At 36.6% G+C, this 15,893-nt stretch overlaps 1 protein-coding gene across 1 annotated transcript; it reads right to left on the reverse strand.

The window, feature by feature from the left end:
• Positions 1 to 13,115: 13,115 nt before the first annotated feature.
• On the reverse strand, positions 13,116 to 15,659 carry LOC136847864 (cytochrome c1-like). The gene is made up of 2 exons (XM_067119847.1): positions 15,530 to 15,659; positions 13,116 to 14,716 (listed from the first exon to the last, which is right to left on the reverse strand). Exons 1-2 carry the CDS (start codon positions 15,539 to 15,541, stop codon positions 14,057 to 14,059), a joined length of 672 nt encoding a protein of 223 aa, XP_066975948.1. The 5' UTR covers positions 15,542 to 15,659; the 3' UTR covers positions 13,116 to 14,056.
• Between the last annotated feature and the right edge of the window lie 234 nt (positions 15,660 to 15,893).

The raw sequence follows: 15,893 nt of genomic DNA on the forward strand, positions 1-15,893 counted from the left end.
TATAAATACTAAGAGGGAGTATCAAGGTAATCGCATTCCTTTACAAAGGAAAATGAAAACTTTTCACTCATGAATATACAAATACATAAACATAAATAATATATAGACATATAAATAATACATAGACATACAACATGACAATCTGAAAACATTCCAGATATTTGTTATAATAAAACAACTGACACTCAATAAATTTTTCTAAGACTCCATCTGCAATGGTTCAGAAAATGGAGAGAACGTAATTTCGACGACATTCTCCCCACAAAAATAGCCAACAAATACTGTACAGTAAATCAAGGTACAAAAATTAATTTTGTACCTGAAACACATATCCATTACAACAGATCATGTTCATAATAAATCCTCCAATCAGCTCCTTTCCTTGGCATGCACTTTAATGCTGCACGTCTCATAGGACGATGTTGAGGTAGGGACTCCGGTGATGGAGGGTACTTTACGGGATGTGGTGCAGGAGCAAACTGCATTTTCATCAAACTGAGAATGTAACCTCCTGACGTATCAACCTCAAGAAGTACTACTTTATATTTAGACTCCTATGGTATAATTTGTCACCTACCTTTGTGAGTGGGACTGTACAACACCATCTGTACAGGTATGAGCTTTTGTATGCGACCTAATGGCTACTCATTTACGGAAGAAGTTCCTAAATCAACAAGGACAATATCACCCTTTTCAAGGGGCATTCATAGTGTGCTTAACACTGCTATAGTGTCTTTCCTTGGCTTGGTGAGGTAATCACTATTCCAACAACTCCTCAAACTTACAGCATCGCTGAGCAGCTTCCAGCATGCACTGATTCTTAGATCAAGTTTTCAGCATAAAGGATCTCATCACTAGCCAGGATATTCAGAGGTGGTGACAAACACACACTTCGTCCAAATATAAGATGTGCAGGAGTCAAACATTCCATACTGTCCTCTGAAAGGTATGTAAGTGGACGATTATTAATAATAGCAGAAAATTCTGACGTAAGGGTTCTCAATTCTTCAAAGGATACAACTTTTCTATAAAGGGCTTTAGCTAAACATCCTTTGTGACGCCTATTAAACGTTCAAAAAACCCATTTTTTCCATGGAGCCCTTGGTACAGAAAACTTCCATTTAACAGATAAATTCTGCATATGCTCCATAACCTCAGGTTTCTCATCCACTTATTTCTTTCCAGAAGTGCTGAAAACCCTACAAAGTTTCTGGCATTATCTGTAATGATAACATCGGGCACTGAATATAATGCACAAAACCCTGTGAAAGGCTAGCAAAAAGTCTGATGCAGAAAACTGGATGATACTAACTCCAAATGTACTGCACATGCTGAAGCACAAGTAAATAAACACATGCAAAGCTTTTTCCCTGAATATCAGAATCAGGTTCAGCATAACAAATGGCTCTGTATAATCTATACCAACACAAAAATGGCTGGTTAAAGTGATCTCTGCTGGTAAGGGCAGGAGGACCAGGATTAATAGCCATAACTTACCAGCAACCTTCTTACAAAACACACATTTGTTAATAATAGATTTGACTACTGTATCACATTTTGGTATCCCAAATTGCTCTCTCAGAACTAACAATACTGAAACTCCCTGACAATGTGATTGAGTACATGAAAATATCTTATTATAAGAGTAGTCAAGTGGCTTTGAGGTGGGAGTAAATGGGTGACATGCCAGTTTTCCTTCAAGTTAGCACTGGATACGTCCTTTGGTGCACTAAGTTCTGTTGATCCCAGATAGATTTAACTGAAAAGCAAAATTCTTAATGTCAGCTGCAAACCTTTAGATTACTGTTAAAAGATGTGCTGCTAAACCAGGATAATGTTGCTGCTGTGCTTAACCTTATTAAGTAAGCAGTGGGTCAAGTGGAAATTGGTAACCAGTTATTATACTGGTAAATTTCAATACTAAAAGCATTACTCCTTTACTTTAATTAAAGCTAAGTAACAATCAAATTTAATAATTATGGGGAGCATAACATTTTACTGGTTCAGCATTGATCTCATTACACTCACGTTCAATGACATATCAACTGAAAATCTCCCTTTTGAGGAGGATAATCTCCACTAATCAACCAATCTGATCCATACTTTACGAAAAGCCAACAATACTTTAATATCACAACCTCTGGACAAAGGTCAGCTAGGTTCTCTAGAGCTAACATACATAATGGGAAATGCTGAGTCTCTAATTTCTTTAACCCCCTGTTTCATGCATAAAGGTCATGACACTTATCACTCCTGATTCGTGCTATGGTGGCTTCCACTGTCACTCCAAATAAAACAAGATTGAAATTTGAGGTGTGATATTTTCATCAAAGTGTTTTCAGTTTACAACCAATATTTACCGATGTCGCTCCAACTTTGGCATGGTTAGCTTCTTTAGGGGACAAACTCAAGCTTTACTAACTAGCAAATTACAAGTCTGGGAACTCAAATCAACTGGAGTACAGCTGCACCAAAGGCCTTTTGAGGAGGAGTCATAAAATATATGCAGCTGACATTTTCCTGTAAAACAGCAAATCTAGGAAATTCTATGGTAGAAACTGTGCAAGCAATTGCCTCTTTAACTCTATTAAATCTCTCAATAATCTCTGGGCTGACTAGTTTGTCCATTTCAAATTTAGTTTCTAAATCTGAAATTAATATTTTCCCTAATTACTACAGGGGAAACTAAACTGGTCAAAGACAATTACACTACATGACAAAATAGACCGTTGGTGACTGATGAGTCATTCACACTGCAGGGTTTCACGTTTTAATACATCTGAAAAAATGTTCCAGTTAATTCCTAACACTCAGATTTACTGTTTTTGTCATTTACCAATTTCTGCACAAATATATTCATTAAATTGTGCACTGTTTGACACCCATTCCTGTAGTAGCATACCTGCACACTGCTCTAATATATGATTAATAGCCAGGGTAGTCACAACATTTGTTCAACATTCTCATAAGTTACACAGAAAATTATCTACATAAAGCAAGACATCAAGAGATTTGCAATAGGTGTGAATAGTTAGTAGTGATAATTTAAAAGATTGCTTGCAAAAAGGAAGGTAGACAAGTAGCACCAAAACATACAACCTTAAATCTGTATGATACAATAATTGAGGGTCTGTGGTGTCTGTGTCAAAACAGATCTACACCAATCTCAGGATGATTATCAATCCCAATCCTGAGAATGCTTTGCTTTATGTCTGAAATAACTGCCCAAGTTAGTTCTAAATGCAAGAAGTGATTCAAACAACGAGTGAGTCAAAGATGGCCCTGTAAGTAAACATTCATTTTAGAGAATAAGTGCCAGACCTTTAAAGAGGCATTAAATACAATACATATTGAGGTTGTACTCGAGTCGCTTCTTTACATGATGATAAGGCAAGTAGTGACCTTTGATTGGTTCCGACTGGTGGAACACTTTCAATAAATCTAAATTCAAATACTCAGACAAAATGCTACTATAATGGAATTTGCCAAAGTAGGGATCACTAATGAATTTCCCCATCAATGACTTCAATCTGGTGTCAAGTGCTATACGATAATTTGTAGGTGGTCTGCAACACGGCAAATGGGCTGTAAACTTTACACATACTGGTTATTAACCTTATGAATAGAATGCTCAAACTGTTCAACCATTCTTCTCTCTTCTGGTGAGAGGTCAAACTCCTTTATTCCTATGGCATCCAATTCAAAAGATTGGAAATGCTACAACACTCACTACAGAGGTCCATTACCATACCATGCACATATTACATGCTGGGTGGCTACAATATTCATTGACTGATCATTAGACCACTGAGGCATGGGACCACAAATGAGGGCACCACCAGCTGTACTGAAAGTACAAATACCCATAGTACTAGACTGATTATGTATAAATTTGTGAAAATAGTCTACACCAATAATCAACTGAATACAATTAACATTATCACCAGTAAGGTAGCGATCGGCCAATTTAACACCTTTACTACGAAGGAATGTGGCAACCTTAGCTATACCAGTGGTGAAATACATTAGTGCCAACATTATTAAGGAAACCAATGCTTTAACTGGAATTCTTGGTTTACCCAAGGAACCACCACCTTAACCAGATCACAAGTAACTTTGACACTGGGTCACACCCAAATGGAGAAAGGGATAGTGTAATCCTATCCAAAGTCTTAAGGTTTAACTCTGTACAAGTGAGGACAAATAAATGATCTCTGGGAAACCTGTATGTCAAAAGGTACGTGTTTGCAATTTTGTGCCACCACCTGAAGCCTGACAGTTGCTGTAGAGTGTGCAGTTGAAACAACACCTTCGAACAATATCAGGGTAATGCTGCATGACTGTACGGATACAGAACCATTATTACCCCAAATCACTTGTGGTAACAGAACTTGAACTAATACTTTGTATGGAATCACCTTTGACAGATTTCTGGCTTTAAACATTAACTCTGTCCATGGACTTTGAAGGATTCAGTACTTTGTTTATTAGAAAACTTGAAACAAAGGAAGAAATGTGATGACGTCCATCACAGTGTCTACCTTCACCTGTGTTTTACGATTGCACTTCACATGGCCTGGCTGTAACATAAAGCCCTTAAACTAAGTTCTCTCAACTTCTGTACGGATTCCCACACTGGGATAATTACTACAATACTTGGCTGCATGGTTTCATTACCAGAACAAACAGGGCTTATGTTTTGGTTGAATATTACCGAATTTGACAACTGCAGGTACCTGCAGAAGTGTACATATCTATCTCTACCTTACCTGAATCATTGAGACACCAATGGAAGCTACTTTTAGAGGTTATGACCAGCTGATTTCGAATCACTTGAGAACTTAGTTCTTTACAGTATTCAAACAAGTCTAGTGCATGCTTCAACCTTCCTGAAATCTGAGAGAGTGAAAGATCAAATGTTTGATATTTGCTGATAAATACTTTGATGTCTCCGGCGACAACTATAGAGCAAAATATTTTGCAGAGGACTCAGACTGTTCTACATTGACTTCATTACTTGCCTGCAACATCGGCTTCCTATAAGCAAGTCTAAAATTCAACAATTCTTCATAATTATGTCTGGGGAAGATGGGAATTACTAGAACTCTCTCTAAACGGGAACCAGGTTAGACTTGGCTACTATCGAGATAGAGTCTCTTTCCCAGCATCTGTATGGCCATCATAATTCTGATTAGTAATACTAAGACCTTCTATAACCCTAAAGCATTACCTTTGAGACTGGACCTTAAGGCCACTACTGAACTTCAAAACACTGGGCTTATATCCAGTACAGTTATGAATGACACTACTGTACAAATCCCAAAATGCTGGCCATTCCCTGATACTTACCATCAAAATCTGGTATCTTTACATGTGGTAACCTTGCCAGGAAGTGCACCATTCCTTATTAGGAATACCTGTATCACTAACCTTAGACAGGGTTTTCTCATTAATTTTAGCAGATAAATCATTTCTGATTTTCCTAGCATTGCGACCAGCAGCTCTATAGTCTCGTAATTTGGGACCCAATAAGTCAGGATTTCTAGTCAACACTGACTGATAATGAAGCCAAGTATTCTCAGATTCTGCAAAAGCACCTTGCACAGTCACTACTATAATTCTGAAGAATTTCAAAGAGCAGGTTCACCTGTGCCTGCAAATGCTGCTCTATCTCACTTCCTATCTCTAACATGATGGACCCAGCATCATGTGTATACTATCTGAATGAGTGTATCAGCATGCAAATTTGCACCTAGCGCTTCTGTCTCTGCAATATGACAATAAAACTACAACCAAAATCACTGACGACAGGAAAATATTATTAACACTGTAAATATTCAATGTTAACACTGAAATATAACCACAATACACACATTGATATACTGAATCTGAAATACAAATACACCACAATACACAGTGATAATGGCACAAATGGAACAAAATCCTAAAACATGTTACACACAATGATTATCTGAACCTCAAATCATGGAGACTGGAACTGCTAGTTAAGGTTATCAAACCCACTTAACATAAGCACAAAACACCGTCATAAATATGATAATGAAACCAGGTAAGTAAATACCATTTCACCATGGAAGAACTTGCGAAAAAAATTAGAGCGATTTGATTCACTTAGAGCGACTAAAAACAAGAATGTTGAGAACTAACTATCTACTAAACTAATGGTATCCGGTTCCAGAGGACCACTATCTAAGGTGTGGGAAAGTATTACTCGATATGCAGACTCACTACACTCACCGAGTTTATCAGCCTGTCCCTCCCTCTCTGAACTATAAAACTCTCCAACACCCTTAGTTTAGGGAGACTGGCAGATCTGCTGCAGATCACACCTGGGAGCAACCTACCCAAGCATAATGCAGTCACCTAATTCAGTACTGGCCTTGTAACTGATTCACAGGGAAAAGGAAGGGGTCTCAGGAATCAATCACTATGTAAAATTTAACAATTTAATACAAGAACGAATATTTAACACATCAAATTAATTAAATTACTAATAAATAAACAACTGAATCACAACAACTGAATCACCGTGGGCCGTCTAGCAATAAAACAACTTACGTTAAACTAAAAGTTAATCCAATTACACATATTACCAGTTACGGTAAAATTAACACAATAACAAACTATCACAATAAAAGGTCGCAAATTCTTCCGATAGATCCCTTTGGGTCTTAATATACATAAGACAACCTCAGCGGAACACGGATACTCCCCCTTTCACGGGCTCTCGACCGTCTCTCAGCCTGCTTCCTGTCAAAAAAAAGCATAAAGGTAAGACTGGTGGGCGTATGCGTAACTATTCCAACAACGACAGAAGGGATAATTGCTAGTTATAAATACTAAGAGGAGTATCAAGGTAATCACATTTCCTTTACAAAGGAAATGAAAACTTTCACTCATGAATATACAAATACATAAACATAAATAATACACTTAGACATATAAATAATTAGACATACAACGCATGACCGTCTGAAAACATTCCAGATATTTGGTATAATAAACAACTGAACACCAATAAATTTTTTCTAGACTCCATCTACAATGGTTCAGAAAATGGAAAACATGTCAATTTCTCGACAAATTGTAATTGAAAAATTTTTTTTGGATAAAAAGTTTTATGATGGATAAACTAAGTATGTTCAAGATTCTGACAAACTGAAAATGTTTATTCTGGCAATTTCCCTTATAGATTAGTATCTAAGACGGGATATTCATTACAGAATGAAAATGGGCAATCACATCAAACAAAAATATGTTGAACTGAAGTGTTGTCATGCATTGTGAGATTGGATACTGTGGTTTATTCGACATTTCCTCACTGATTCAACGAGTGACTAATTTGAATGCAATAAAATTCAATGAGGCATTCTTTGAAACGAAGAATACTACAATTGAGCAGTGAATTTAAGAAGTTATATTTAATGATCAGATTCATTATTCCACAAAGCTTGCAATTCGTTAAAGCTAATGGTTTTAGTGATGGTAAAAAATCTCCGACAGGATTACAGTAGTTATATTTGATTTGGTCATGGTTGTTGCAGTTCTGGCTACTTAGTTTATCAGTATCGTCAAGTCCCTTAATGCCTAATTGTGCAGGGATCATATGTAATTCATCATTTTTATTGGTATCAGGTAATTTTTACAGCCTCTTTCACCTACAGAAGAATAAAGTTTTTAAATATATACCACTTGATTAAGATTCTCTTATACAGAACTAAATTGAGTAGAAATGTCTAATCTGCTAGAGAACCTGTATGGGAAAGAAAAGTTAAAGGATTCCTGAACTAGGCAAAAGGTCATACAATGCAAAACAAATCTCAGGTCACACATGAAAAACCAAACAATGCAAACAGTAAAAGAGCACATGCAGGTGTCAAGAAATTCAGAATTTTCAAAACCCAACCCTAATGAAGGACTTCTGACCACAGATGACAAACAGGGAAAAAGTACAGAAGTTAAGAACACATTATTGGAACATGGGACTCCTAAAGATAAAGAATGAAATATTGAAAATGTTTCAATAGAAGATTTAACAATTTTAAACCATTACTGTTAGCAGAAACAGAAAAGACACTTGTACCAGAATAGAAGTGTTAATATACTAACAGTAAAAGAAGCTGTATACCAAAATGGCTATAAAAGGGAGATACAGAAACACACAATTACCAAATTTGTGCAACAAAATTGGTATATAAAATATAGCCTACTAAAGATAATAAGAAATTTGGTAAAAATTAGAATGAGAACAGCAACATAAGTTTCTCATGGAAAAGGCTGCATGTGTAACAATCTCTTCATGTCTTTTAAAGAGAAATATACAGTAACCTGTTTTTCCAACAAGTCATCCATTCCAGTATATTATCCAGCAAGTACCCAAATGTAAGATAAACATCTTAAGGGATACCTGCTTTGATGTGATCCATTATTGGCACTGATGAGGTTGAAAAGGTTCTGAAGCCATTATCAACTTAATCTATTAAGGCAGATTATGTTACCAAAGGAAGGTTTCCTGCAATGTAATGGTGACTTTGAAGTTTTACAGAACATATATCTTAAGATACAAATCTTCGCTTTTCTACAATAGTGTACCTTTGGTGTTAAACCTTTTTGGCACCATCCCCTTGCGTATGTAAAGGCACTAAGGATTTAATTAAAAGAGTAATGTAAATACAAGTAAAATCATGGTGTTTCAAAGTATTATTTAAACTACTGTACTCAAATTGGGCAAGGATTCATATGGAGAAAGGCAAAAATCCTATAAGGTTTAGTCATTCTGGACAGACCACTGTCAAGAAATACAATAGTTACCTTTGAAGTGTGTGTTTAAAATACGGAATTATCATAATTTGCTCTATGATGCATTTATACAATTAAAACAAATTTGAAGGTGAAAGGAGCGACATACGAGTTTTCACGAAGACTGCAACGAAATGGTATCAAAGATGCCTCCAAAATTATAGTAAGGATCACTACAACAAGGTCCGTAACCTGTTGCCATGGCAACAGGCCTCGTCTTCTCTCAGTCTCCCATTGTGGATTGTTTAGAGTGTGGTAATTTTAATTTCAGCATCATGTTTGTATACTTTGCTTTCCTTCCAGTGACCAATCACCAGTTTCCAACTTGAATGCTTCCAGGTAAGTCTGATCTATAATTACTGGGAGTTTATATACCTGAAAGCGTATCGTATAAGGCTATTTTCGTCATAGGTGTAAAAGGATTCTAGATTTTGTTAAAAATTTTGACATTATGTCACTGAAACTAGAAGCCTAGTTTGGAAATGGCATATATAATCTTATATATATGATTACCATATTGCAGAAGCTTTGTCTAAATCATGGAAACCATTTTTAGGCCTGTAATAGTATAAGTGAATGGAGGTTAGCCAAACCTACATAGATCTAAGACCAGATGTAGGCTAACTTACGTGTAGAAGACCGGACTATAAGTGGACTGTGGTTTTATCATTGCTTGCAAGATCTCATGAAGACCTATGGCCTTAATCAGACAAGCTAGACCCTAGATATAGGCTGAGATAATTTTGTGTTCAGGGTATGAGTTATGGTTCCATAAATTTTAGAATGAATTATAGTATGAATTTTAACTGAACATTCCCTAACCTAACCTAACCTAACTTAGGCCACTGAGTCCTACCTGACGGGGGGGGGGCGGTTGCCGTGTAGCTCTGCTTTATCTTTATATCCCCCCACCCCACCCCTGCATCATAACCTAACTTACAACATAATAAATCAAAGAGTGAAACACAGTAATTTCATCTTTTCGTCATTGAACCTTTAGATTAAGTTTGAGAAGTAGGGCAAGAAGTCTGTGTCCACCCGTGGAAAGAGAGTGTATATGGCCAGTGCTTGGAAGAGGCTGTTCAGGTGTAGGTGTAGTCTACTTTTGTGGTGTTCAGGGTACGTTAATGCACATGAGTTTGTATCTCTTGTGCCATTCTTGTTCCAAAATAGAGAGTTTTTGGGAGGTGGGGCACTGCACGATTGTTGCTTCGCGCTATGATTTTAATCATGAAAAGCACATTATTTAGTCATTGGCTGTAAATAACATACAAAGCAGCTTTTCCTTAACTGATTGTATAGGGTAGTGAAAACTGAGAATGAAATATAAGATTTAGGCCAAAGGCAAAGTGCTGGGACCTAGTAGGTCGTTCTGCACTGAAAAGGAAATTGATGGTTAAAAGGTCTTAAAGGTGTAACAGGAGGAAAACCTCACAGTTACAATATGAATAAATTATTAGGAGATGGTAGAAAGTAAGACAGAAGAAAGAGAATATGAACGGAGGTACAGTAAAAGTAATGAAAAGGGTTACAGCTAGGTGCCAGAGGGACGCTGCAAAGGACCTTAAAACCATGAAAACCGAGAGGAGTTCAAAAGTCCTAGAAATCTCCAGGAGTAGTCATGAGGTTTGAATTGCTTGAAATGTTTGTTAGCAAATTACATCATGGAACAATGAACAAGTTTTACTGTGTGATGCATGGATTACAAGTGTTTAACATTTGGTTTTGGCCAGAAGTTTCTCACCTGCACTGGTCTGTTGGATGTGTAATAGCTGAAGGAATGTTAACTGGTCATCATACTTTGAAAATGTTTCGTAAGTGTCATGCTTTGGGTCTTCATTCAGTATCCAGCAGTGTGGGCAGGAGTCTTGAGACCCAATTGTAATCAGAGTCATTTTGTAGAATGAATAAATATAGGATTTATACTTATACATACAAAAATATGTTAGCGTGAAATTCTTAAAATACATGCAAAAATATGTTAGTGTGAAATTCTTAAAACCATTTTAACATTCACTTACTGACAGGCCGTAGTTTTCCATTTTACGCAGACAGTAACTGCAAATCAGTACCTTAAGGGTTTGGTGTAATTAGTGTTTCTTTTGTTCCTAATGTCCTGGGTCACTCACTTAAATGCCCTTGTGTTTGAGCTTCTTACAGCATTGTATGGTATCTGATGGTACTATTTAGGTACCTGTTTTTCATATTAGTAAGGTATTGCATTGATTATTAATTTTACTGTTCAGGTTCAAATGCTCACGTTCTTATCAAACAACCCAAAAGTTTCACTAACTGGCCAGGGAGCTTCCATTTAAGAAAGAGGAAAACAAGTTCAAGAGAAGTCAAGTTTTGCTAAATTGTGATAAGCATGACTGAAATTGGAGTACGGTACGCTACTGTAAAAGCAACAGTGGAATGAATGAGTTGAATTAAGATACAGAATTCAAGTGTTTTAAGAGATGGTTTCAACCTGACTTTGACATGAGAATTTCAATATCATAAAATTACCAGTTCAACGTTCACAGTGAACTTTGTGCTTAACCCCTTTAGCTCTCAGTTGCATCACTCTCTACCTTTTTCCTTTTTTGCTGTCCAACATCTGTAACAACACCTTGTTCCAGTTTTCACTACTCACTTAAGAATTAATCCTTCAGTTGAGCCTTAGGAAACTGGAAACACAACTCAAAAATCTGCTTACACTACTTTTACTCTATGAGGATAATGTTAATAATTATATATAAGGAAGAAAAATACCTCTGCTATTATTTTTCCTTGTTGTGGTTTGGAATTTGTCCTGATAAGCCAGGGTTGTAGTTGTTACGTTTAAATCAAAATTGTACCCATTTTCCCCTGTCTCAGCACAGCACTGTCATAAGAAATTGCTATTTTTCTTTAGTTTGCCATGCTCATTGCTCTGATATGGTCTTCAGTTGTTTTCTTTTGTGCAAGACTTTGTTGACTATATAATTGGGAACCTTATACTCTAACGTTATATTTTTAAGTGGGAAATTTCAATCTTGTTTACTTAACACAATTTGTCTCAGGTGTTGGTCCTATAGAATGATTCTCTGTTTTTTCAGATCCCCTGCTAAAGAATCCTGAGGAGCTGACCAGCAAGAATGTGAGTGTTCCATTGTGAGTATTGCTTGTGTCTGTTTCTATGTTTTCAACCATGTGTGTTGATTAATGTGTAAACGAAGTGATATCCATGACTATAAGGATTGTCTGTCTGTCTGTTGGGGTAATGGTAGAGTGTTGATCAGGACCCATCAGTTTGATAGTGGAGATTTTATCTTCCCTTCGACCTGTTTCACCCTCGGGAAGGGCACTGGGTACTCAAGGTTTTGCTATACAGTGAGTCCTCAGACTATATATATATATATATATATATATATATATATATATATATATATATATATATATATATATATATATATATGTAATTATATACATACACACTCACACATTACACACATATATATATATATATATTATATATATATATATATATATATATATTATATATATATATATATATATATATATATATAAAAATATATATATATATATATATATATATATATATATATATATATATATATATATATATATATATATATATATATATATATATATATATATATATATATATATATATATAACCAATAATATATATATATATATATATATATATATATATATATATATATATATATATATATATATATATATATATATATATATTATATAAATTTGTATACTAGTTCAAAGAAAAAGCTGAGGTAAAGGAAGAAAATGCTGACATTTTAAAATGGCATCCAACAATATCTTGTCCTTGTCACTGCAACCTGCAGAGGAAAGTTCATGAAAACGTGTATTAGTTTTCTTGATTGTCTCTGTTCCTTTATATATATATATATATATATATATATATATATGATTATATATATATATTATATATATATTATATATATATATATATATATATATATATATATATATAATATATATATATATATATATATATTATATATATATATATATATATATATATATATATATATATATATATATATATATATATATAATATATATATATATATATATATATATACATATATATATGCATATATACCAGCTATGACTCCTCTAACAAGGAGGCTCCATAATCATAATGTTAATTATTTTAATGTCAACTATATTATTCTTACCATTAAGATTTTTTCCAGTACCCGTGATGAATTATCTAGTTAGGTTAGCATATATGGAGGACATAGGACGCATTCAACCAAATATTTTTATAAACTTTATTTCCATAAGCCGTCGAATTAAGGACAGTGAGATAGCATCTTTGAAAGCAAAAAGAAAAAAATAAATACAAATAAAAAATAAAGAAAAAATTGGATTTTATCGCTTTACAGACTGTTTTGATTTTTAGCTGAAAATATAAAGGCAGTATAATGATGATAATAATAATAATGAAGAGAAAAAATTTAGAGGGAAAGAAATTGAGCAAGAACACCTAGAAGACAGCGTGACGTCATTAATTCTCGTGGGTTTTTCGTGACCTGTTATTACATTTAATAGTTATTTCCAGCCATCCCCTTTTTGAAAAAGGAGAAGCTCCAGAAGGTTTTTCGTTTTTGTGACAGTATCTGCCAGAAAGAGGATAGAGTGAGAGAAGATTAGTGGACTAATAGTAGTAAGTAAACTGGCTCCCTCACTTTGACGGAAACAGCAGAAGAGGAATGGTGAGAGAAGACTAGATTGTAGCCGTAGTAGGGATTGACCGTTGAAACGGCTCCCTCACTTCGACAGAAGAGGAGAGTTCGGTGGAAATAAAAGAAGATTAGAGGCGAAGGGAAAAGATGTGCAGTTACGCAGTAAATGGACACCTTAAGAGAAAACAACACACACACACTCGTATTATATTAAACATTACGACTTCCACTTTGTACTGCAGCTTCATCCTAGACCATCTAAAGCCGTTGCCATTTCATTCTCCGGGACTAGAGTAACTTAACGTTCCTGTGACTGAGACTTGATAGTATTGCAAATGTGAGAAATCAGATTTTTACCTAGTAATGATCAACACCTGAAGGTCCAAATATATTAATTAAAATAATTCTATAATCCTCGCAACATGAATCGTTATGTACAGAATATAATTAGCCTATCTAAATACTGCCAAGATCGATTATCTGCAAGGGAAAAACATAAAGAAGAAGAAGGTCGTTTACGCAGTGACGGCTGTCTGGACTGGAATCCTGTCAGCGTGGATGCGGAACAGCTCGATTTTGGCGGCAACGACGTCGGGCGCGTCATTCTGGTAGATGAACTGGCGGTACCTGGAATCCACGACGGCCAATGGGTCCACCTGGTTGACAGCTGGAGCGGCACTGACTTTGACAGGGGCGGGAACCTCCTCAGCTGCTGCTGCTCCTAGCGATTTGCCCGTGGCGGCCGCGGGTTGTTCTTCGGCTGGCGCGTCCTTTGCAACGGTGGGTTCGACCAACTCGACGACGGCTTCGGCTACGATTTCGTTCTCGGACGGAATGACCTCGACGACGGCTACCTCAGCGACGGGGGCGCCTTCAGCTGCTACCTCCTCAGCAAGGGCGGTTTCCTCGGCAGGAGTGGCGTCTGCGATAGGGCTGACGACCTCGGCGGGAGTCTCAAGAGCGACTTCAGCTTCTGCAGTCGCGGCGGTGTCTACAACTCCAGCAGCTGTGGCTTCAGCTTCGCCCTCGGCAGCAGCTACTTCTGCCTCTTGGGCCGGCGCTGCCTCCGCTGCTGTTGCTGTGCCCTCCTGCCCTAGCTGCTGGAAGCCCTGGGGCAGGACGAACACAAACTGGGGGGCTGCGTGGCTGGCAGCCAGAAGAGCTGAGAGTACGACCTGGAAAATAAAGAAAAAACAACTCTCAGAAAAACGTAGCGTTCCATGTCGCATTTATGCTTATTAAGATGTCAGTATAGAGTCTTCTGCACTTTGTGTGTGTCTGTGTTTGTGTGTGTTGTGTGTGTGTGTGTTGATGAATACGACATTTAAGTACATAAATGACTGCTCATCCTGTTTATCAGTAGTTCATATTTATTTGATTATAATTTTCCCCGTTTTTGTTTTTGTTTTTTTCCATAGTCGATCACTTGTGACTGCAGATATTTTGATAAACCGGCACTTGAGGCTCATGAGAGAAAACAACTAATTCGTAGTCATAGACTAACTAGTTTCGTTGCCAATTATTGAAAGATCAAGGTCAGTAAAATAAAGTTAAATGGGGAAAGCGTTTCCATAGATAAGTGAAAGGAATATTGACACCACTTTTCTGAATACAAGAAGTATGAGTTTGGTCCTTCCAATTTTTCTGATGAAGCTCCTTCATATAAACTATAATATAATGGAAATTCAATTGACGGTTATCTTGATAAAGGAATCTGCTTTCGGATCTGAACAATCACACTGAAGATTTTTTCTGTCGGTTAATTCTTTCACAGAGATGACTATAGATAAGTATCACTAGAAGGCTCTTTTGAACAAAGCGATACTAATTGATTTAGCAATGAGCCTTCGCTCTACGTATCAGTCAGTCATATAGCTGGAGAATTATCAAATAATACAAACAAAGGCTCCATAATCTCTCACAGAACAGATTTTACCCAGACGGGGCGATTAAAATTGTTAATTTCAACGGAACACCGGAGTACCCACCAGAACACGCATGTTGGCTCAGTCGGCGATGCACGAGTGTGTGTGTGTGGTTCCTGCAGGTACCTGCCGCTCTATTTATACCGTCTGTCTTCTGGCATTCAGTAGTGACTGCGTTCCCTCTGACCTTTTCTCTAACCTTTTTCCCTTTTGCGAGGAGGAGGAGAAGGCGGAGGAGGGGAAGGAGGTGGGGAGGAGGTTCAACCTTTCTGCCGCGGAAGGTACTTCGACTTGATTCGATTCGACTTTGCTCGACATTCCTGGCTGCTCAAGCCTTTTTGGATATTCCCGACGCCGTTGTACAAAAAAAAGAAGACTACGCATTTCCGGAGTAAGCTTCTGTCCTATAAATCAACGGGTCATTGTT

Source organism: Macrobrachium rosenbergii, chromosome 17 (genome assembly GCF_040412425.1).
Source record: "Macrobrachium rosenbergii isolate ZJJX-2024 chromosome 17, ASM4041242v1, whole genome shotgun sequence".
In the NCBI taxonomy this organism is placed as follows: Eukaryota; Metazoa; Arthropoda; class Malacostraca; order Decapoda; family Palaemonidae; genus Macrobrachium; species Macrobrachium rosenbergii.